General features: G+C 37.3%; 1 protein-coding gene across 1 annotated transcript in view; it reads right to left on the bottom strand.

The window, feature by feature from the left end:
- The window catches only part of sez6a (seizure related 6 homolog a), a 66,946-nt gene that overhangs the window by 4,114 nt on the left and 37,832 nt on the right, over positions 1-25,000 (bottom strand). The window contains exons 2-12 of the mRNA XM_077242149.1: positions 21,807-22,388; positions 20,464-20,591; positions 11,934-12,126; positions 8,692-8,877; positions 8,285-8,453; positions 6,946-7,112; positions 6,279-6,473; positions 4,850-4,988; positions 1,985-2,181; positions 1,540-1,734; positions 610-801 (exon numbers count right to left, since the gene is read on the bottom strand). Of these exons, the coding sequence (XP_077098264.1) occupies positions 610-801; positions 1,540-1,734; positions 1,985-2,181; positions 4,850-4,988; positions 6,279-6,473; positions 6,946-7,112; positions 8,285-8,453; positions 8,692-8,877; positions 11,934-12,126; positions 20,464-20,591; positions 21,807-22,388 (2,343 nt within the window). The remainder of the gene's footprint in view (positions 1-609; positions 802-1,539; positions 1,735-1,984; positions 2,182-4,849; positions 4,989-6,278; positions 6,474-6,945; positions 7,113-8,284; positions 8,454-8,691; positions 8,878-11,933; positions 12,127-20,463; positions 20,592-21,806; positions 22,389-25,000) is intronic.

Here is a 25,000-nt window from a genome sequence, read left to right as displayed (position 1 = left end):
CGCATGCGTCGTGGAAATCTCTTGAACTCTCGTCTCAGGCCCACAAGGATGAAAAGGAATAGTCGAATAAAGTCGTTATTTATGGGTTTTTATTTGGAAAAAAAGTATTCTCGTCGCTTGATAAACTTATAGTTGAGCCACTGTAGGCACATGGAATATTTAAACATGTTCTTTAATGACTTTCTGGGCCGTCAAGTTTCATTCCCTCTGGCAGCCTATGTAGCAGTGATCCACCTCTCAGATTTAATCAAAAATATCTTCATTTGTGTTCCGAAGATGAACGAAGGTCTTACGGGGTTGGTACAGCATGGGGGTGAGTAATTAATGACTTAATTTTCATTTTTGGGTGAACTAACCCTTTAAAGCAAAAAAAGCAAACGCATATCTGCTCTTTCTCTCTCTGTCGCTATTTCTCTAGGCCTCATTTAGCGAGGTGGAGCTCCAGAAAAGGGGGAGCTCGAGCTCTACCTCCTCCCATTTGGCTCTGCATTGTACATGCTGGAACGCAGTAATCCTGAAATCCACTAGATGGCAGTAGAGTGTAAGAACTGAAGTCAGAACAGATCAGTTTAGGTTGCATGTATTTTTATGTTGCTGACCGATACTTACGGACACATTTAGGCAGTTTTTCACTCCACTTTGGGTCTGCGGTTTCTCGGCTGTAGCAAGTGAGCACTCCAGGGCCAGAAAGTGAGTATCCTTTGTTGCAGATGTACTCCACAGACGAGCCCACAGCGTAGCGAGAGCCGGTCACCAGTCTGCGGCTGTTGTCCACTAGTCCCGGATCCTCACATGACATAACTAGGCAAATATCACAAATAAAAACACAAAGGAGAAAATGAAAAATCACAACACAAAATTGTGAACATTTCCCCAAAACAGAAAAACAAAGAATTATGAAGATAAGCGAATAAGAAAACTAGCTAGACAAGAGAAGTATATATTGTAACTGAAATGTTTTTTGCAAAACCATATTTATTGCATGAAATTTAATAAGAATAATGTATTATAAATAAAAATAAATATTAATTAGAAATATTCTATGTACAGTATATATATATATATATATATATATATATATTTTTTTTTTGTCTTTAAATTTATTTTTTAAATTTAAAATGTTATATAAATATATATATATATAACATTTTATATATGTTGTGGCACATTCCACTGTGATGCACATCATTATATTGAGGAATTTGTATTGGGAATTATTCAAAATATAATAAATATAAATTTCTCTTATTGCAGTTTTTCACTGTTTCTTCTTGGAAATTTAATTTTGATGAAATATTCTCCAACCAACAAATCAACATTGCTTAACCCACACAGATACCTGCCAGTTAACTGACCGCATCTACTGATAGGGTGCTCACTGCTTAGCTACTATATGTAGTAACCTCAATTCACCAGCAGGTGGTAGCACGCCTTGCTTTAAACCTATGTAGTCATTAACACCATGTTAATTAAGTTATCCCTGAGTGACTTAAAGGTCACACCAGATCATTAGTGCTTAAGTGTGACGTTAGCTCTTACTTTTTTCACAGAGGGGAACGTCTCCACTCCATGTCAGATCCCACTGGCACATCAGGATCTCTGAGCCCTGCAGACGGAAGCCTGGGTAACACTGATAGGTAATAACGGTGCCATGGATCAGGTCAGGATGAGATGTGCTCTTCCAGCCATTAAGGATTTCTGGCAGCTCTGCACATGTGTCGTTACGTGGCACTTCTAGTATTTGGTTAGTAGAAGGAGAAAAGAGGCATGATTTTTCTATTTTTACCATTAAGTTTTACATGTTAATGAAACGGCTGTGAGAAAACAGTTGCCCATCGCCAGTAATGGCCACTGCCAGGTTGGCACCTCTCAGACACTGGGGGACCATCACTTTCCAATCATGATTCATTTAGGAGAATACAAGCACTAGATGAACAGACATATTAATTTTGCATGACTGGAACTGCAACTAATGTACACTTACCAAAGAAATGCACTACAAAGCCATTGTTGTATCCGTAGACATCGGAGGCTGGATCAGATTGAAACTGGATGATCACGTCAGCCATAGAGGTGTAGAGTCTGAATCGAGGGAGGAAACCACTGTACTGGCCCAAGATGTTGGCTGTGAGGTCATCACCATCATAAAAGGTCAACAGGTCATTCTTCCCCAGATGAAGACTAATAAAACAACACACATGAATGCACACCATTAATGTAGGACAGGTCTGTTTGTGATAGTTCTTAGCTCATTGTTTTGACAAACTCCCACCATAATTTTACATTAACATTTTATAGTAATAATATAAAATCAAATAATTTCATCTGTTAAATAACCTACAGTTGCAAAACTGATTGTTTAAAGTGATTAAAGGGAATGCTAAATATGCTATTTATTTTGTATTCCACAAAACAAAACAAAATCATACAGGTTTAAAGCAAAAGGACAGTACACTCATTTTTTGGTGAACTGTCCCTTAAATTAAGAAGAATCCTGCCATCCTAACATAAGAAGCTGTCACTTGACCAGACACATTTTTCCCCAGATGGTTTGTTGACGTCATTCTGCAAGTCATCTTCATTTCTGAACTAACATGAGTAATGCAAGGGAAAAACAAATTACACAGCCTAGGCAGATTTTTACACAACCGTATCCTCGCTGAGAATCAATCATGGTTTCCATTCTGTCATGCTAAAAGGCAATAAAGGCCAATGTTTAGATTCCTCATTTATCAGGAGGCTGCATTTACCTCTTCAGTGGGGAAGTAACATTTCGCAAAGAAATTAGATATATTTAGTGTGACGTTGTAAAGCAGAGAGGCAGAGCCCTCAGGGCCGTCACACAGCTGTCAGCCCTTCGGTTCTGTTGTTTGGGAAGGTCACAGATGAGCTATGTTAATATTCACAGCCCGAGAGAAAAACCAGGGGTACAATGCAGAGTTATAAATGAAGAAGGATATACACATCCTGATAATCAGCTGAGATGTTTTTTCCCATTCTTCCAACAAACAGGCTCATTGTTAAGACACTGTGTGTGTGTGTGTGTGTGTGTGTGTGTGTGTGTGTGTGTGTGTGTGTGTGTGTGTGTGTGTGTGTGTGTGTGTTTGTGTATGTGTGTGTGTGTGTTTAGAGAGTAAGTTTGGAAGTTGCTGTTGAGCAGAAGCCAGTAGAGTTGAGATGATGACGCATGTTGGGACTCAGAGGCTCTGGGTTCAGAGTCACACTCAGCTTCAGGAACATCTGTGAACTACTGACCATTGGTCTCTTTGGAAGTTCAAAGGGGAGGATGTCAGAACAATCGAAAAGTTAGTTCATTTTACTTCTTCTTAATATTATAAATAAAATTGAGTTGGTTGGTTTTGAAATTCCACAGTCTTTCCAAATCAGGGGCCTCTGCCAAATCTCTTTTGTCATCCTGACAAAGCAATCTCTTGAGATCAAGCCAAAGCAACCCATCATAAACTTCCTCTATCCCAATACATCCTAAAACCTAACCATGCCATCCTTAACCTACCTATACTGCCACAAATAAGTCCACAAAACCTACCTATATCACTCTAAGCCTTCCTATACCATCCAAAACCAATTCATACCACCATAATACCCACTCGTACCATCACAAAAACCACCAATAACTCCACAAAACCCACCAATATCACACAAAACCAAGTCATTTCACTACAGACGAGTGGAATAGACGGGTTTCAGAAGTAAAAACTCCATAGGGAAATTGATTTTGAACAGTAACCCTTTAAAGACAGACCTACTTTGAGTTACGAGGTTGGTAATCGATGTTATTTGCTTCTACTGAAGCCGTCTGCCCATATTATTTCAGCTTGTTTGTAAAATAATCGTGTTTACCAGTGGAATCCCTGGTGAAAAACTACATTACCCATGATGCTGGACAGAAAATTACACCAATCAGTTGAAAAAAAGCAACAAGTGCCAAAAGAGTGCCAGCTTCGTAGCTGATTGTCTTGGTTCATGCCATGGCTTATAACTCTGTAAAAACGAACTTTGTTAAAACAAAGATCCCTATGGGAAAAATAAATTAAAAAATACTTCCAGAACCAGTGCAGATGAAAAGGGGAGTAGGCACTAATGCACTCTGTACCAACCAAAACCATTTCATGCCACCACAAAACCTACACATACATCTCCAAACCTACCTACACCACTAAACCTAATCCATACCACCCCCACTCATACACCACAAACCTCAACCGAGAGCTGCCTAAATCCCAACCATATTACTTCAAACTTATATACCTAAAAAATACTAACCCATAACATCCTAATACTCACCCACACAACCCTAAACCGCATCAAAACCCAAACAATTCCATCCCAAAACCCAACAATATCACTTCAAACATACCGATACTTTGCAAAAAACCAACCGATGCTATCCTAATACCCAGCCACACAACTCCAAACTCCCAAAACCCACCAATATCTGTGGCTTCCTGTTAAAGCTCTATTAAAAACGATTGCCTTGATGTTGTCTTTGCTACTTTTGAAAGACTTAAAGTGCACATCCCATAATCAGTCACTGAGATATTGAAGAAGTGCAGATGTGCAGGTTTGATCCCTGTCCAGGTGTTCAGCCTGGCACCTGTGTGTTGCTGGCCCATTAGTGCTCTGTGTTAATGAGTCCGTGGGTGGCCTCCATGTCTCTGCTAAATCAATTAATCATCTGTCATTACACACACTGTTCCTCTGTAATTGGAAGGTGGTGAACTGTACCAAATGCTAATAGAGAAGTGAAAGCATTCTCATTAGAGGAAAAAAGCCACACACAAAGCCAGCCTTAAGACATAACCATCTCTCCCTATGTTCAGATACTCACACCAGGACATCCAGCATAAATCTCTTGTCCTCTTCCACATGTAGACCCCAGATACAATCCTGGCCTTTGTCGTACGCTTCAGGCCAGTTGGGAGAAAGCACCACACCAGCCGAATCTGTTATTTCTCCACTGCACACCGCTGGAAAACATAAATGATGCATTGAAGTCCTCCTGGGAAGTTACTGTTTGCGAAATAAGAAGTCATAATAATGACATCAAATGCGTTAAAATCACTTTGGTTGGAGCAAAATGGCGATTTTTCTTTTCTACATGAAATTCAACAAGATTTTTTAACTCTACATCTACAAAATGATGAATAAAGAATGTGCATTGGGTGTGTTTTTGCTATTTTTTATGTTTTCTAATTGATTCGTTTATGGATTTTCTAATTGATTCGTTTATGATTTTGTTAATGGAACCATTATATATTCTATAATATTTGTACAATGCTATGGATTTGTACATGCACCTTAATCTTATTGTAAATGAAAAGCAAAAATAATTAATTTTAACAAATGCACCATTAAAGCAGACGCTGCATACATTGTGTCTGACATGTTGTTTTCTCACTGACTGGGAAACTATTGGAAACAACTGGGAAATTATTATTATTATTATGACTTTGTGGTGTCGTTCATGTGTGTTCAGCAAGTAAATATGATCTTTACAACATGACTTGAATGCACCAAAAGTTAAAGAGATCAAAATATTTAATTTTATTTTGATTTAAATTTTGATTTATTTACTCCCTCTCATGTTGTTTCAGTTTGTATGACTTTCTTTCTTCTTCAAAAAACAAAAGAAGATCCAAACTACATTTCAGTCCTTTGACTTTCATCGTAAGGACAAAAAAAAAAAAAACTGGGACATTCTCAAGAAAGCAAGTAGTAAAGTTTTGGAACAACTGAGTAAATACATTTTCTTTTTTTAGGTAAACTATCCCTTTAGGACCAAAATCAATTTTAATATCACATTTGCTTCAAATGACATGTAAAAACAATCAGAGAAGAAATTTACTTAAAGTCCGCCTGTTGTCAAAATCCAGCTTTTAATATTGTTTATATGTCCATGTGGTGTTTTTAAAACGCTTTCAGACAAACCATGTTCAAATGCATCAGTCAGCACAGAGTATTTTCTCCTTAAAACTGCAGTGAACCAAAGACACAGTTTGAAAACGCTGGTGTTTCTGATGTCACAAACTGCTCACATCATCTGAGCTGGTGTGAGTGAGTGGAGGCGGGACTAATTTGCATATTCATAGAACCGTGTATACGGTATGAAGATTTTTTTTCAAGGAAATAAAATTAAATATGTAATTTTGGTGATCAAAGATGAATTTTAAGGGATACAATTATTGACTACAGTGTGACTTCAAACTAAACATTAGGCAGTTGTTCAATCGGACATGTCATCACAGACATAAAATCACCTCGGCATGCTGGTTCCGTCTCATTCCATTGTGGATTTTCATAATTTACACATTCCAAAATAACCGCGCCCTGCTCTAATGTGTAACCCGGCTCACAGGTGAACTCCGCCACAGAACCAACTCCAAACGCAGGATCAGTCGTGGAGAAATTCCCATACTTCACAAACGGCTCGTAACAGCTGCCCGGAGCAAACGCTGAAAAACATGCAGAAAAATAAAACTTTAATACAGTATCAGTCTCTGTGTATATATAATTAACGCAACAATAAAACAGTGTTCATAATTTTGTTTATCTCATAGACAGTAAAACATGTATGTTTACATTTATGCAAATGGTAGCTTTTATCCAAGGTGACTTATATTGCAATCAAGGTCGAGATTTTTTCAGTTCTTTCACTCCTAGCAATCTAGTATTTATGGTGATATTTCAGTGGGATGTTCGTTATCTTTAGTTCTTGGTGATGGTTAACATGTAACTCTATAAATATACACAGAAATCTGTTGTTTCTAGGTTACATCTGTTGTATCTGACCCTCTCTTCTTTTGCTGTAACAAGTTTGTTCAGGTGTTAGAGATCAGAACTAATGAGGGTTCAGAAGAGAACAAGCTTTTTTTGTTAAATGACTGGAATACATGACCGGCTCATGATACAGGAGGATTCTTGAACCTTCATATCGGATGGCAGTGCCAGTGCCTGTGCCCGTCTGATCACTGGTGAACTCCACGAACAGATGCCTGTCGGTGCTGGTGACCCCCTCAATGGGCAGATACTCCACTGCATACGAGTCATACAGGGGCAGAGAGTCAATGTTACTCCCATCCTTTATGAGGAGCCTAAAAACAAACAAAAGGAAGTCTGCATCACTAAAGAGTTAATGTGTGAACAGATTTTGGAAACACTTTATTTCGATAGTCCACTTTAGACATTCTACTAACTATAAGTAACTTTGCAACTACATGTCGACTAACTGTCATTAGAGTATTAGTGGACTATCTGCTTCAAATCTGCTGCGAACACTTTATTTTGTTGGTCCCCCAAAAGATATTCTACTGACTATAAGTAACTTAGCAACTACAAGTCAACTTGTTCTCCTAACCAGAACACCTAATTATTACCTAACAATCTACAGCCTACTAATACTCTAATGACAGTTAGTTGACATGTTGTTGCAAAGTTACTTATTTTTAGTAGAATGTCTAAAGTGACAATCGAAATAAAGATTTAATAACCCAGATTTCTTTTTATATATATATAAAAATGCATTATATCATATTGATCATTTAAAACTTTGGTGAATGGGACTGATGATATTGGAATATTTTCCCCTTGTAAGCTTGTATATTTACTTACTACCATTCAAAGGTTTGGTGTTGGAAAGATTTTTTATCGTTTTTGAATGAAGTCATATACTCACCAGGGCTAAATGTATCTGATCTAAAATTCAGTTGAAACAGTAATATTGTGAAATATTATACAATTTAAATTAAGTGGATTCTATTTTAATATATTTTAAAATGTAATTTATTCCTGAGATGGTTAAGCTGGATTTTCAGCATCATTGCTCAAGTCGCCAGTGTCACATGACATATTTATTATTATCAATGTTGAAAACTGTTGTGCTGCATAATATCTTTGAGGAAAATGAAATCATGAAACATTTTTTTCACATTCTTACTTAAATAGAAAGTTCAAAAGAACCGCATTTAATTGAAACTGAAATCTTGTAAATGTATTTACTGTCACATTTGATAAATTTAATGCGTCCTTGCTGAAAAAAAAGATTATTTCCTTTCAACCAAACCCCAACATTTTGAAAGGAATTGTATATAAATCTGGCATATAAACTGGCAACAGGCAACTAAAATAAAACGTTTCACATTTTTAAAATAAAATAAAATAATTTGAATGAAATGGTTTTGACTAAATAAGGATATTACTTTAAAAGGGAGTATTTTGGGGAATATTGAGAAAAAATATTTTAAGTAAAACTATAGAAAGCACATGCCTGTCATCATCCTCAGCCAGTGCCACTTTCTCAAAGTGAACGTGGATCCGATGGCCCTCATGGGCCTCCAGTACCCAGTGACACGTCAGATTGTTGCTGTAGTTTCCAGGAAACCCCGGAGAGACGATACGACCCTGAGTGGCATTTCTCATCGTCCCCCCACAAGCAACTAGGCATGAAAGACCAAAAGAAAGAGAGAGATAAACTGCTGTGAATTTCCTGCATTCAGTTCCCTTCATTTTCATTATGCATGGCACAGATTTTCAACAGACTGCCAAAAATTTATGAGTCTAATGAAAAGGATGGGTGCATTTAAATATGTGCATTTAAATTAAATAAAACACAAGTCGTAATTTTTTTAAGATGGAGCGATTTTGAGGCAATAATGTTAGTCTGTCCTCTCATACCTTGACACCTGGGATCTCTGCCACTCCAGTAGGGTGTGGTGGCATTTCGGCACGTGAGGGAGGCGGAGCCCTCGAGCTGATAGCCATTCAGACAGGAGAAATAGGCCACGCCCCCAACCTGAAGACCAGTGACCGATACTTCACCATTATCAGGGGCCATCGGGGATGCACAACTCAGAGCAAAGGCTGAAGAGAGAGAGAAACAGAAATACATGGCAAGTGACAGTGTCAGCTCAGAGAAGAAAAAAGAAAGAAATTCAATTGATTATGTTTTAAATAAACACAAAGTATATCATCCAAAAAAGCAAAATTAAGTTGGAAAAGATCTAAACTTTCTCTCTCTCTCTCTCTCTCTCTCTCTCTCTCTCTCTCTCTCTCTCTCTCTCTCTCTCTCTCTCTCTCTCTCTTTCTCTCTCTCTCTTTCTCTCTCTCTCTCTTTCTCTCTCTCTCTATATATATATATATAATGATTCTCTCTATACACACACACTCACACATACACACACACACACACACATATATATATAATGATTCTCTCTATACACACACACACACATACACACACACACACATATATATATAAGCATACTAAAAAATAAAATGTATGTACATCACGTGAGGCAAATTTATAATTAATTAAATTTTATTTGATTGAAAACTGAACACTTTAAACTTAAAGGCATTTTTAACTGAAGCAACTTAGTGCATTTAAGATACACATACTGTATCATCACTATGTGTGTAATACGGTTATTGTAATACTTTTATAAATTGATAGTTTTATTCAGCAAGGACATTAAAATGATCAAATGTGACGGTTACAGATTTACAAAAGATTTCTATTCTTCTGTTTCCATTAAATAATTAAGTATCACATCTGTTTTACATATTGATGGTAATAATAAGAAATGACACATGTGACAATGATGTAATGATGCTGAAAATATAGCTTTGCGTCACAGGAATTAACTACATTTCTGACAGTGATTTCACCAAGTACTGCCCTTATACTTTTAGCTGAAGGTGGCTGCATTTAGAAATGGGCAGACAGAGAAAAACATTGCTGTCACAATATCTGTAGCAGTTCTGTGACTAAAAAATGCTGGGTTGTTTCAACCCAACTTTGGGTTAAATATGGACAAACCCACCCATTTGTTAAATTTAACCAAACATTTGGTTCTGTCTATATTTGACCTACAATTGGATTAAAACAACTGCACCATTTTTTAGAGTGCATTTAATGGCAATTTTATCTAAAGCAACACAGTGCATTAAAGATACATTTCATGACTATGCGTGCTTCCAGGGAATTGAACCTTCAATCTTAGCTCTGCTAGTGCAATTGAGCTGCAGGAACATAGAGTTCAGCAAACGAACAGAAAGTAAAGCTTCAATCTGACCCAGGCTTCCTTCATCTGCCACTAAACCGTTCAGGTGCTGCATGGTTAAATGTTCAGAAGCAACATTTAATGTCCAGCCTTTCTCACCAGCTATGAATAATAGGCCCTGCTGTATCTGTTTCCATGGCGATTAATGTTTCATAATGCCCAGTTGTTTAGTTATTATTAATAATGACTCAGTTCAAGCACAGCAGGGCAGATTCGTTGCTTAGGGGTTACGACCAACAGATGCCAGGGCTTTATCTAACACTAATACAATCTGTCAACGGGAAAAGAGCCACTGACAGATGTTTCAATACAATGGAAAGGGAATTAAAATGGCAGAACAATAGCATTCAGGTCAGTCTAAAAAAAAAAAGCAACCTAATGGATCATGGTTTAAATGAGTTCAAAAGTATATCACCAAAAAATATAAATTTTCGCCCGAAAAAAAGAATCTTTAGTGGAAGTAAATTGAGTCTGAAGATCAAATAAATATAATATAAACACATTAAAGAAATCTTATAAATTAGCTTAAAAATAAACATATCAGTTAGTACAAGCATATAATAATATCTGAACATCACTAATATCTTAAACAAGCCTAATTTGCATAGAAAAACAGTGTGTGCAGTGAAAATAAGTACAATGACTTGATTTAAACATCCCAGCACTATTACAACAGCAAGCACGCTGGATAGATTAGTATATTTTTGCATTGAAATACCGCATGCTGAAATGGTGCAACTGTTTAGTAAATTCACCCCTTAATTGCTTCATTCTGCTAGATGTTGTGTGTAAAATACTAGCCAAAGAGCATCACATCACGGGGAGGTCATCATATGCTGAGTGGTCCATTAATTTAACCGCTTCTGCGCTTGCATCAGTTCTCTTCATGGCCTCTGCATCTCTCTGCCTTTATTGAGCCCCTGACCATTTGAACAGAGCATTTAACCCCAGCGCATAAATATCAATAGAGCACAGTGATGCATTATAGCTCTCTCAGATTTATTCTCTCTCTGGGAGAAACACTATTGATCTCGGTTTAGCAGCAGGAGCGGAGTTCACGTGCACTTTTAAATGCATTTATACTCAACAGGCTTTTGGCCAGCAACTCCATCGGTGGTTCCTGCCAAACCCAGAGGATGCTGGGATTTCGATTGCTGGGAATGTTTTTATTCTGGGCATCAAAATGACTTTGAAAATGTTTTGATCTTAGATATAGTTTATATATAGTCTGGGGTCAGTATTTTTTTAAAAAAAGAAATTTTAAAAAATTGTCATTGCTTTTATTCAGCAACGACACAAGGATTATTATTAGCTACATAGTGTAAAAAAGTACATAAGACATGTCTCTTCTAGTATCTCTAGCCAGGCTGCTTCCATGAAAGCTGTCTCGCTGACAGTGATGTCTCCGAGTTCTGCCCATATAACAATACTGTCTCTCTGAAGGATCTATCTGCCTGAAAATAAATGTCTAGTGTGCATTAGGACGCGCGCAACACACACACACACACACACACACACACACACACACACACACACACACACACACACACACACACACACACACACACACACACACACACACACACACACACACACACACACACACACACACACACACACACACACACACACACACACACACACAGCAGTATCAAACCCCTGAAGGACTCAAGCCTTTGTGTTTTATTCCTGAGGCTTATATCCATGACATTATATAAACCAATCAGTAGAAATATTTGTTTATTGTTCTGTACACAAACCTATTGCAAATGAATGGTATCTCTTAATATTAAGGTAAATTATTAACACTATTAGCCCAAAAATGAGGAGGGTATGACAACAGTGAAAGTGTACCTCTATACCGCAGAAGTAATAAGCCAGGCCGAGCGGGCCATTCACTGCTGAACCGGACTGAGATCTGGTTACTGGAGCTCCGTATCACCAGACCCCTGGATAACACTGATTTGTTGGCAAGGATGGAGGTCACAGGTCCACCCAGATCCTCCAGAACCGCCTCCATCCCATCATCCAAACTCACGTTCAGCACCTGCAGATCAGAATGTAGGCCTTGATATTACAGACTTGCATGATTACATCTGTGAAGATACTTTCCAGAATCAGCTCAACTGATAGTGTGTGTTTAGATGCACTTCAGTGGGTCCAGAATTTGAAAGTGAAATGGAGGTTTCTCTGATCGGTTTCGTTGCATGTGTCTCTGAGATAAGGATATTGAGCAGCGATGTGTGCAGCTCTGTTGAGCTGTCCAGTTGTATCAGAGCTAATACTGATACTGATACAGATACACACACTGATATGTTTCTACAAACTGCTGTGAGAGCAGCACAGGAGCTACACAGGTAAAACATGTTCCTTTACATTACAGACATCCATTCACTTAATGAGTATTTGTATTGAATATATATTTGGAGCAATATAGGCTATCTGGGGGAAAACAAATGCATGTACCTCCCTCTGCAGTTTGACATTTTAAATATCAACAGAACAGATGGGCTGAACAGAAATAAATTATTTGAAAAGGTTATTAAAGGATTTTTCAATAACTTTTCACATAGGCCTACACTGTAAAATATATATTATTTGTTTAAATTAAAAAAGTAAGTTACCTGGTTGCCTTAAAATATTGAGTTCTTTGAAATTAAAAATTTTAGATAATGCAATGAAGGAGATTGATTTAATCAACAGAAACTCAAAATATAATGTTACCTGAACTACATTAATTATCTAAGTTGATTTGACAAAAGAAAAAAAATTGTGATAACAAATCATGAAAATGTTTTTTTACAGTGGATAGTTCGCTCAAAAAATTCTGTCATCATTACTCACCCTCAAGTTGTTTCAAACCAAACGTGTATGAATTCCTTTCCTCTACTGGACACAAAAGAAAAGATATTTTGAAGAATATGGGTAACCGAATATGGGTAACCAAACAGTTGATGGTATGGGACATACCCCACACATAGTATGGGACAAAAATACAATGGAAGTCAATTGGGCCCATTAACTGTTTGGTTACAGACATTCTTCAAATATTCTTTTGAGTTGAGCTGAAAAAAATAAATTAATTCAGGTTCTGAACAACTTGAGGGTGAGTAAATGAAGACAGACTTTTATTTTGGGGTGAAATATACTTTTAAGTAGGTCATTAAATGAAAATACTTTAACAAAAATGTTTTATTCATTAATTAAAAATGATTCAGGAATCGGACCACACTGCTGAATGGTTTTTATTCACTGAAAAGAATCGGCTAAAAATTAATGATTAATTCGTTTGGTAAGTGGAGTAGCCAACACTACGCCGTATTGTTTTAATTCACCAAAAAGAAAGGAGTCATTCGTTCTGGAATTAGAAAACACTGTTCGCGAGCTTTATTTTGTGCTGTACATTTAGGAGCGGTTAGGCTAGTAGTTTCACACATTCCCGGAACAATACACGTTTGAGAACCGTTAGCAGAAAGAAAGAAATTCATTCGGTTCTGGAATTTTTTAAAGGTGAAAATTGGTTCTCAACCACAATTGGGACGAATTGCATGTAATTTTGACGACAAACTGTTATTCTGTTCCAGTTGCCACTGTGTTGAAAACTGTCACAGCACGATAACAAACCGTGTAAAAATGTATTTAAAAAGACATACAACTTTATTCCATCATTCACTTCTGTGGTAACTTGTAACGGTCACTTTGTGCTTTCGGTAATCTTAGGTTAAATGAGAAGATCGCAATGCGCATGTGCGTAGAGTGTCAGTAATAGACCGGAGAGGAGAGGAGATAACCGCTCTGCTGACTTTGTACTCTTTCTTTTATTTCCTTTTACATTGTGACCAGAGTTGGATTTTTGTTTGTATCATTTTTCTCACTCGATCCCCATGTATGCGGACGAGTGTGACGTTTAAGTAGTTTTATTAAACACGGGGAAAATACGCCATCACTCGTCTCTTGTGCATCTTTTCCTCCGACACCTATTGTTTTTCTCTCTCTGGCCAACATCTCAACTTTGCGTTACAAGCTTCAGAAAAAAAAGTTTATAGACCCTCTTCACTTCTGTGTACAAATGAAGCCACATAAACAATCATCTGACAGTGGATGAAGGAGCTGATAAATTTGCTGTAACAAATTTGCTTAGATTTGAAGTATGATAAATGTAGCTTCATACTGGATTTCCAAAGAATCTGCATTTAGCTTTCCTTTATGATGTGTCTTGCACACCCGAGAGGTAGCCTAACCGTCCCTGAAATGCTTGCTTTATGTCTCCCTAACTTTTATGACACCTTTCGGAGGTGAAATTATTATTAGTTGACCGCAATCTCTCCAACTCTCCAACCTTGACTTAAAAACTAATTTCAGATGTGGTGGCTGACCCTGAAACCCTCCTCAGGTTCAAGTGACTCCTTTCTGTGAATATTAGCTCATTCCATAATTTGAGTTTTTTAAACTCAAAACCCAACTGATCAAGTACAAAGGCCTTCATTTTTCTATAAACTGGGTCTAAAAGTGTGTCATCAGATGATCGGTTGTGTCACGGGTGGTGTATGGCAGGAAGCACGAGGAGACGAGGAATTCAAATAAACAATAAACTTTACTATAAATCAAAACAACAAACAGGTACAGGCAGACAGAGCGGATGCAAACACCAGTTAACATAGACGAGAACCGACAAAGACAGACTGAACAGAAGAAACTAAATACAGAGACAAATGAACCATAATGATGTGAAGACAGGTGACACAGATGATGATAACGAGGAACAGGCTGGTAAGTGAGGGAGTGAGTTCAGGTGTGGAGACAAGGAGGATTCTGGGAAGTGTAGTGCAGACAAGGACAGACAGGTGCAGACGAGGACTGTGACAGGTTGAGGCTTCCTGACCCTTGAGCTTCTGTAGAGTTATCAGGGCAGTGCGCATGGAATAATATGAGGACTGTCATGGTCTGCAGGCCGACACGCAATTAAAAGAAAATGGTGTTGAGAATCTTAATGGTTTGTGGCCTTTCACAGAACCTTTGTGGACTCCAGCAGACCAGTTTGTGGAAAGTTAATGAGGGTCTAGCCGATAGAGCTCTGGACCCTGGAGAGACGGCAATGTGAATACAAGGTACCTCCAATTACAGCTCAACCAGAGAATGTCTAATAAGGGGAGAACTTTCACTCAGTAAGCTTCTGATCTGGTTGCAGTTCCACTCTGGTTCCATATGAGGGCGCTAACAGGACGAGTGCAGAATGAATGGAGGTCAATGGAGCTATACCCCTCAAAATCCACTTTTCTCAGGATATAATTTTTTGTCTTGGTTGTATTCGAAAGGAGATGCAAAGAAATTACAAATTTTTGTGTTAGATTTTTTAGAGTCACTTATTTGCTTTAAAATGTCTTTTAAAATGTCAATGACGTCATACACATCGTACGACCAGAGATACTGCTTTACGGCAATCCTTCAGTCACTTTGGTGCTTTCGCTCTCTGCACTGTCTTTTCTCTCGAGGCATCGACAACACAGCTGACACAGGGAAATACACGTGCTAGAAGAGTTTTTGTTTTGTTGTTTCTTTCTGGTCCCACTTCGGATGCCACGATGCCATCAAGCGGTATCTCTGGACGTAATCAATCCTTCACTGACCAATCAGCGTTCATTAGCAGAATGCTAGTGTGTAATGGGCAACAACAACTCAACCTGTAAGAAATCAAAAGGACATAAGTACTTGTTCATTCAACTTTCGACCTATAACCCATGTTGGACTTGCAAAACCTACAATCAAATCTGAGATTTCTCAATGGCAATCGGTGAAAGAGACAAATTTAGCCGTCTAGCTCCATAGACTCCCATTCATTTTGCACTCATGGGCGATCGCCCCCAGTGGAACTCTGGTGGAACTACAACCAAAATTCAGTACAATAGGACTTAATAGGGAGTGACCATGCTCTCCGTAGACGGGCTCTGGCTCAACCAAAGGCCAATTCGGTTTCATTGGGTTTTGTCGGCGTTGATCAGCACCTTTTTTTCGGTTTTGTTGGGTCTTGGAATGTCTAAAAAGTGACAACCTGTAATATGGTGATTGTTGCCATTGGTCGGCGTCTGTCGGTGCAGTATGAATTGGTCTTAAAACTCCAATTTTACTAGCCTGGGTTTCCCCATACTGCCTTACCGCAGCGCGATTCAATTCACGCTGAAAGGCAGTCTGGATACCATGGCCAGATTTTTCGCCTCGTTTAGGGAACCAATCACAGAACGGGGAGGGAGCAGCTAGACGATGACGACATCTATGCGACACACGGAAACAGTTTGTTTATATCGATTTAACATGGCTGAAGACGCGAAGCTACTCTTTGATGCTGCCTTAGAACAATGTATAATTAGTTTAGAATGCAAGTTCATTGTTTACAAAAAAGATCTTTCCCATCGTCTTCTTCCTTGTCTAATTTCTGTCGCTCTACATACGTCATCCGGTATAATCGAAACGATTGGCTATGAGCTACGTACAGGCATATTTGATAGACATTCTTAGCACCCAATAAACTGCGACGGGCATTCTGAAACCACGCCTCAAATACGAGAAATTGCGCATGTGGTTCCCAGACCCAATTCTCAACGAGATTGGGTCTGGCGTTAGCCAGGCTACAATTTTACTACACTGTCCACCAATTTGTGAGCACACAAACATTGATTAGATCCCAAAGTGCTAAAAACTATCCAACCATTCTGTGAAAGAGTATATACATACAGTATATTATTATGCATTTTGTGGGAAGCTGACTCGTGTACCTCAGGATCTGTTTCCACGAAGGCCTATCACAGCAAAATGGATAATGGTGAAATATGGATGATATGGATAATATGAAAATAATCATAATGGTTTATGGATAAAAAGAAACACAAACTAAGCTATAAATCTCACAAAATTCAAAGCAGTATCTCAGGACACATAAAACAGAGGTAAAATGCACCTCTGTTTAAATTTTGTATTTTTTTAATTCCATTAACCGTTCTTGCACATGTATTCTTCTGCTGATATAAGCAGAAACCCTGCTCTGACAATATGATACTGACAGGATTTTCTACACTACTATTCAGAGACGCCACACAACCTCAAATACAGCGCAAAACATAGTGACCAGTGCAATCCAATTTCCTGAAAGTTGGATATACCACTTTGATGCTTCAAAAAGTTCATAAAGAGATCGTAAATCGAGTGGTTTAGTCCAAAATTTCTGAAGAGACACGATCACTTTATATTATTGAAAAGATTGAATTTAGGCTTTATTCACGTATAAACATTCATCAACTCACAAATCAGCTGTGGTAAACCGAAGCTCAAGAATGTTCGCTTGACGTGTGGAAACCCTTCAAGTTAATTCTTGTGTTACACAGCACGTTTGAGCTTCTTCAAGAATCAATGAGGTTTGTTCTCGCGCATCAAATAGGTTTGGTTGAGCTATTTATTAGAGTTGGGACGATACAGCTATCTCCCGATTCAATATCACGATACTTGGGTGCCGATGCGATATGAATTGCGATTTTTTTAAGAATTGTGATTCTACAAGTTTTGCGATTCGATATTGCAATAAATTTAAATTTTTTGAACACTTGTGATATTATGTTACTCAACACTTATAGACTACGTTTACATGCAGCCAATAACCCGTTCAAAACTGGGATATTAGCAATAACCCGGTCACGCACGGCCATGTATACACCGGCAAAAACCCGAATATGCTCATATACATTTACATTTATCTGACGCTTTTATCCAAAGCGACTTACAATTGCGATATGTCAGAGGGCGCACGCCTCTGGAGCAACTAGGGGTTAAGTGTCTTGCTCAGGGACACATTGGTGTCTCACAGTGGATTCGAAGCCAGGTCTCTCACACCAAAGGTATGTGTCTTATCCACTGCGCCATCACCACCCCTCATATCCCGGATTTTAAAAACCCGGATATGATACCTGGGGTACCCCTTTTCTAACCCGAATTTTTGGTAATGTCAACGCGTATCGGCATATCCCCATAATGATTTGTGTTCTGCGCATGTTCTATTCGCAAGGAATCTTGGTCTTTTGAGTAGAGGAACTTCTCGGCGCATACAAAAACCCGCGTAAAGTATACCGGAAGTAAACATGGCGAGACGCAGCACAGCATACATTTGGAGCGAGGTCAGTACCAGCACCAAAGTGCAAACAAAGGCGATCGCTATCTGCCCCGAACTATTCATTATCCGCGTGCCGCTGCTGTTGTTGTTGTCTTTGGATACAGGAAGAAGAATCGGAAATGACGCATATTGCGTCTTAAGGTTGTCCGTACGTCCAGACGCTAACCGTACGTCGCCGTTTACATCGGGATATTGCAATTCCATGTATACAGGAGTAACTCTCTCTGCTCACGCATGTAAACGGGTTATTCCTAATGTTTCAGAAACCCGAATAGTAACCTTAACCCGAAAATTGGCTGCATGTAAACATAGTCATTGATAACGACACATTCGTTTTCTCTGTTGGAACGAAAGTGGCTAACTTCTGGCAACCTCATTTACAAGCAAGGACAAAAATAAAGCAATTGAGTCTGAATTAATATCGATTCTGGAATAAATAAATAAATAGATTTTAGAATCGTAAAAAAAAAATTGCGATAGTTAGGTGAATAAATTTTTTCTGCCAACCCTACTATTAATGTTCACTTTAGCGATCTAGCGATATTTATAGTGATCGAGTCTTGAACTAAAGAAATCTTGGACTAAACCACTCAATTCATATGAATTGGTTTTACGATCTCTTTATGAACTTTTTGAAGCGTCAAAGGTGGGGGTGGGTTAATGACATAATTTATATTTTTGGGTGAATTATCCCTTTAAGTCCAATTAGATTAAATCATGCCATATCCAAACAGTCTGTGAAAAAAGACTTGTTTTAAATGTGTTTCTTTCTGGTATTCTTTCTTTCTTTAAATTATTTAAAGCCCTCTTCTGGGTTGGAATCCACATACTTTTGGTTAGCTGTCCAGATCTTTAACCATAGGCTATACCATCCATGTTAACAAAGGCCAATGGTTTCCATCAACCTACAGCATCATAACACCTGCAGTTATAGACATTCTATACATCAATATTCAAACAAACATGCAGCCAGTGTGCCTTTAGCATCCCCCTCAGAGCATGCACATTTCAAAACCATTGGCTTTAAATTGGCCACCTGGAGAATGAAAAATTAAAAAAGTGTTTTTAAAGAAGTCTTGTTTTTGCAGGAATTCAAAAAGCAAACAGAAGATCAGCTGATGAAACATCCCAATTAAAATCTCAAAAAAGTAAGGATCACATGTATGATTCAGTACAGAACAGATCCTCTTGAAACCAACATAACCGCTGTACTTGAGGGACTTTTAGAGGGAAATTGTTTCATACGACAGAGCAGCTGCACTGCAGTCAAAACACAATACACGAATATGACTATCCTCCTGGAACTCCATACGGAAACTTTCACAACTTCAGACTAGGGCCTTTATTAATGCCTGAGAGAGTTGGCAGCATCTGTCTGCGTGTCTCTAAAACTTTTACGTGCGATGTTCTGTCTCCCCACAATCAGTTTTTAAATGCGCTTCTCTCTGTTCTGATCAATCCAAAATTAGAGGTCTGAGAAATTCCAGTGCAGTCGATCGAACCGTATCGAGTTGGCAGGCTGACAGGAATGATAAGTTCCACCTGATTGCATGAAACGCAGTGTCTGTGGTGCTTCATTTGCTCAAAGCGGACGGTTTGTTCTCTCTTGGGTTGAGTAATGAAGTAAGAAATTTTCTAAATCCTCTTTAACTAGTGTATTCTTCCAAGAACCATTTAGAAGAGCACATAGTTTTCCTCTGGTGTTCATAATGATAAAAGTTTAACAAGGATATCATCCTGCGATTTAAACGCGAGTACACTTAATGTCTTAATTATACCTCTCACCTAAGAGGTCACAAATACCATTGATTTTTATTTCTTTTATTAAATATATTTTCTTTTTGTTCTCAATTTTATTGTATTTACATTTTTGGCATATAATCAAGCACTATCTGTCTTATCTATAGCAATTTGTTTGCAATTTTATTGCAGTGCCCTGTTTGTAGTTGTCAGGCCACTCAAACCATTCTTGTAATTTAAGAAGTCAAATATTTATTTCATTACCACGTAGATATGCAGAATGCACAGAAGGGAAATATCTTGTCATATACCGAGCCTTCAGACACAGGCTGGGACTTTTTAATTTCAGTGTGTACACTTATGAATTTCAATGTTAAGTTTAAAGCAGATGGAAATGACACTCTCTTGCCCTTGAGAGACAAAGATGTGTGAGAGAGACACTTCTCCTAATCTGCATATGATAAAAGCTTTGGATAAAAAAGTACTGACCTGAATCTCAACACCATAACCCAGATATACAGTAACCAGGCAGGTGCAATGCACGTGGGAATCAAATGAGACATCCAGAGGGAGCTCTATATAACCCTCAGCTTCTGTGAAGTTCATATCGCAGTGAGCTTGAAAAAGAAAGACAAAGCGAGAGAAAGAGAATAATTTTAAACAATCGCCCCTTTTACAGCGGTCTAATGTTTGGTTGGCTGTGGACTAATCCTTCATTACTTCTGACGCCTGTGCATTGTCATATTCAATACATTGCTTCAAAGTAGAGACACGTCAAGCACATCTATCTGTCTACAGTATCTGTCTGTCTATCAATCTTTATCTCTATTTCCAAATCTATATATATATAACCATCTGTATTCCTCTATCCATATCTATCTATCTATCTATCTATCTATCTATCTATCTATCTATCTATCTATCTATCTATCTATCTATCTATCTGTTTGACTGTCTATTTTTTCCTATCCATCCATCCATATATATGCAGCAATCCATCCATATACATCCACCCATCTATCCATCCATCCATCCATCCATCCATATATATCTATCCATCTGTCCATTCATCCATCTGTCCATATATGTCCATCCATCTATCCGTCCATATTTATGCATCCATCTATCCGTCCATAAATATCCGTCCATCCATCTGTCTATATACATCCATCCATCCATATCCATCCATCCATCCATCCATCCATATATATCTATCCATCTGTCCATTCATCCATCTGTCCATATATGTCCATATATCCATCCGTCCATAAATATCCGTCCATCCATCCGTCTATATACATCCATCCATCCATCCATCCATCTATATCCATCCGTCCATATATATCCATCCATCCATATACATCCATCTATATCCATCCATCCATCCATCCATATATATCTATCCATCTGTCCATTCATCCATCTGTCCATATATGTCCATCCATCTATCCATCCATATTTATGCATCCATCTATCCGTCCATATTTATGCATCCATCTATCCGTCCATATTTATGCATCCATCTATCCGTCCATATATCCATCCGTCCATAAATATCCATCCATCCATCCGTCCATGTATATCCATCCATCCATATCCATCCATCTATATCCATCCATCCATCCGTCCATATACATCCATCCATCCATATACATCCATCTATATCCATCCGTCAATCATCTATACTGTATATATCCATCCATCTATCGTCCATATATATGCATCCATCCACCAATATCCATCCGATCCATCCATATACATCTATCCATCTAACTCTATCCATCCATTTATCCATATACATCCATCCATCCATCCATCCATCATAAATGTACCTGAATATATCTCAGAGGAGTACCCTGATGTGGTTTTCCCCTCTTCCCCTTCTTTCTTAAGTGAAGTTGACAGAGACAGTGGTGGCTGAGTAGTGTCCTTGTCAAAGGCTTTCCTTGTTGTTGTGATGAGAGTTGTTATTTGACTGGTGCTTGTGGGAGGAACGGTGGGGTTTGTGAGAGGTTGAGAGGTGACTGCTATCTTCTCTGGTGTTCTACTACGGCTTTTGCTGGGTCTTCTTTGTTCCACAGATGTTGCCGTAGTCAAGGTCAATGTGGTCGCAAAGTCAGAGAAGATTGCTGAATCCTCCTGAGGCACCAGAAGTGAATGTTCAGTGTTAGAAGTAGAGGTAGAGACTGTTGGCACCGTGTGTGGTGCCTCTTTAAAAAACTGCTGATCTCCCTCGAAGCTCTTGGTCAGCAGAGCTGAGTGGAGTTTAAGCAGTCTCAGGTTGGGGAGGATTGGTACTGCATCTGTTGTGAGCTGCTGGATGTCAGTTGGTGGCTCCTGTTTACTGGTGAAAGGGTCAAACTCTTTCTCTGATTCTGACTCTCCTCCTCTCCGAGTTTGTATGGTTCCATCATCTGCAAATCCAAACAGATTGAGAATTAGTACTACACTCTAAGAAATAAATCCGTAAAATAACAGAAAAAGTACTGGCAGCTCATTACCCGGACTTTGTCCCGTAACTAAAAAACGGAAATTTTCTGTTATTTAATGGTGTATCTATAGTAAAAAAACAGGACACTTTCTGTCATTTAATGGTGTATCTATAGTAAAAAAACAGGACACTTTCTGTTATTTAATGGTGTATCTATAGTAAAAAAACAGGACACTTTCTGTTATTTAATGGTGTATCTATAGTAAAAAAAGGACACTTTCTGTCATTTAATGGTGTATCTATAGTAAAAAAACAGGACACTTTCTGTCATTTAATGGTGTATCTATAGTAAAAAAAACAGGAAACTTTCTGTCATTTAATGGTGTATATATAGTAAAAAAACAGGACACTTTCTGTTATTTAATGGTGTATATATAGTAAAAAAAGGACACTTTCTGTCATTTAATGGTGTATCTATAGTAAAAAAACAGGACACTTTCTGTCATTTAAAGGTGTATATATAGTAAAAAAAACAGGACACTTTCTGTTATTTAATGATATAACTACATTAAAAAAAACGCAAATATTAAATAAATCCGTAAAATAACAGAAAAAGTACTGGCAGCTCATTACCCGGACTTTGTCCTGTAACTAAAAAATGGAAATTTCTGTTATTTAATGGTGTATCTATAGTAAAAAAACAGGAAACTTTCTGTCATTTAATGGTGTATATATAGTAAAAAAACAGGAAACTTTCTGTCATTTAATGGTGTATATATAGTAAAAAAACAGGACACTTTCTGTTATTTAATGGTGTATCTATAGTAAAAAAACAGGACACTTTCTGTCATTTAATGGTGTATATATAGTAAAAAAAACAGGACACTTTCTGTTATTTAATGATATAACTACATTAAAAAAAACGCAAATATTAAATAAATCCGTAAAATAACAGAAAAAGTACTGGCAGCTCATTACCCGGACTTTGTCCTGTAACTAAAAAATGGAAATTTCTGTTATTTAATGGTGTATCTATAGTAAAAAAACAGGAAACTTTCTGTCATTTAATGGTGTATATATAGTAAAAAAACAGGACACTTTCTGTTATTTAATGGTGTATCTATAGTAAAAAAAGGACACTTTCTGTCATTTAATGGTGTATCTATAGTAAAAAAACAGGACACTTTCTGTCATTTAATGGTGTATCTATAGTAAAAAAAGGACACTTTCTGTCATTTAATGGTGTATCTATAGTAAAAAAACAGGACACTTTCTGTCATTTAATGGTGTATATATAGTAAAAAAAACAGGACACTTTCTGTTATTTAATGATATAACTACATTAAAAAAAACGCAAATATTAAATAAATCCGTAAAATAACAGAAAAAGTACTGGCAGCTCATTACCCGGACTTTGTCCTGTAACTAAAAAATGGAAATTTCTGTTATTTAATGGTGTATCTATAGTAAAAAAACAGGAAACTTTCTGTCATTTAATGGTGTATATATAGTAAAAAAACAGGACACTTTCTGTTATTTAATGGTGTATCTATAGTAAAAAAAGGACACTTTCTGTCATTTAATGGTGTATCTATAGTAAAAAAACAGGACACTTTCTGTCATTTAATGGTGTATATATAGTAAAAAAAACAGGACACTTTCTGTTATTTAATGATATAACTACATTAAAAAAAACGCAAATATTAAATAAATCCGTAAAATAACAGAAAAAGTACTGACCGCTCATTACCCAGACTTTGTCCCGTAATTAAAAAACGGAAATTTTCTGTTATTTAATGGTGTATCTATAGTAAAAAAACAGGACACTTTCTGTCATTTAATGGTCTATATATAGTAAAAAACAGGACACTTTCTGTCATTGAATGGTGTATATATAGTAAAAAAACAGGACACTTTCTGTTATTTAATGATATAACTACAGTAAAAAACGCAAATATTAAATAAATCCGTAAAATAACAGAAAAAGTACTGGCAGCTCATTACCCGGACTTTGTCCCGTAACTAAAAAATGGAAATTTTCTGTTATTTAATGGTGTATCTATAGTAAAAAAACAGGCCACTTTCTGTAATTTAATGGTCTATATATAGTAAAAAAACTGGACACTTTCTGTCATTTAATGTTGTATATATAGTAAAAAAAAACGGACACTTTCTGTCATTTAATGGTGTATATATAGTAAAAAAAAGGACATCTATAGTAAAAAAAAAAGACACTTTCTGTTATTTAGAAAAACCCGCAAAAACGCAAATATTAAATAAATCCGTAAAATAACAGAAAATGTACTGGCAGCTCATTACCCGGACTTTGTTCCGTAATTAAAAGATGAAAAATTTCTGTTAATTTATGGTTTTCCTACAGTAAAAATAAAACAGATGAATTTAGGCAATATACCTACAGCAAATAGAAATGTGACTTTTCTGTTAGTTAACAGTGTACCTATAATGAAAATAACTCTTGTTGAGAACATTTCAAACAAATCTGCTGTGATTAAAAAATATTTTTATTTACTTATAGATCTACAACAATTCCATGAAAACTAAAACTAAAATATAAAGGAAAAAGCTTAGTCTAAG

Source organism: Siphateles boraxobius, unplaced genomic scaffold (assembly GCF_051911475.1).
Source record: "Siphateles boraxobius isolate OS27281-9 unplaced genomic scaffold, OSU_SipBor_1 25, whole genome shotgun sequence".
Taxonomy (NCBI): Eukaryota; Metazoa; Chordata; class Actinopteri; order Cypriniformes; family Leuciscidae; genus Siphateles; species Siphateles boraxobius.
This window is presented reverse-complemented; position numbering and strand designations above follow the sequence as displayed.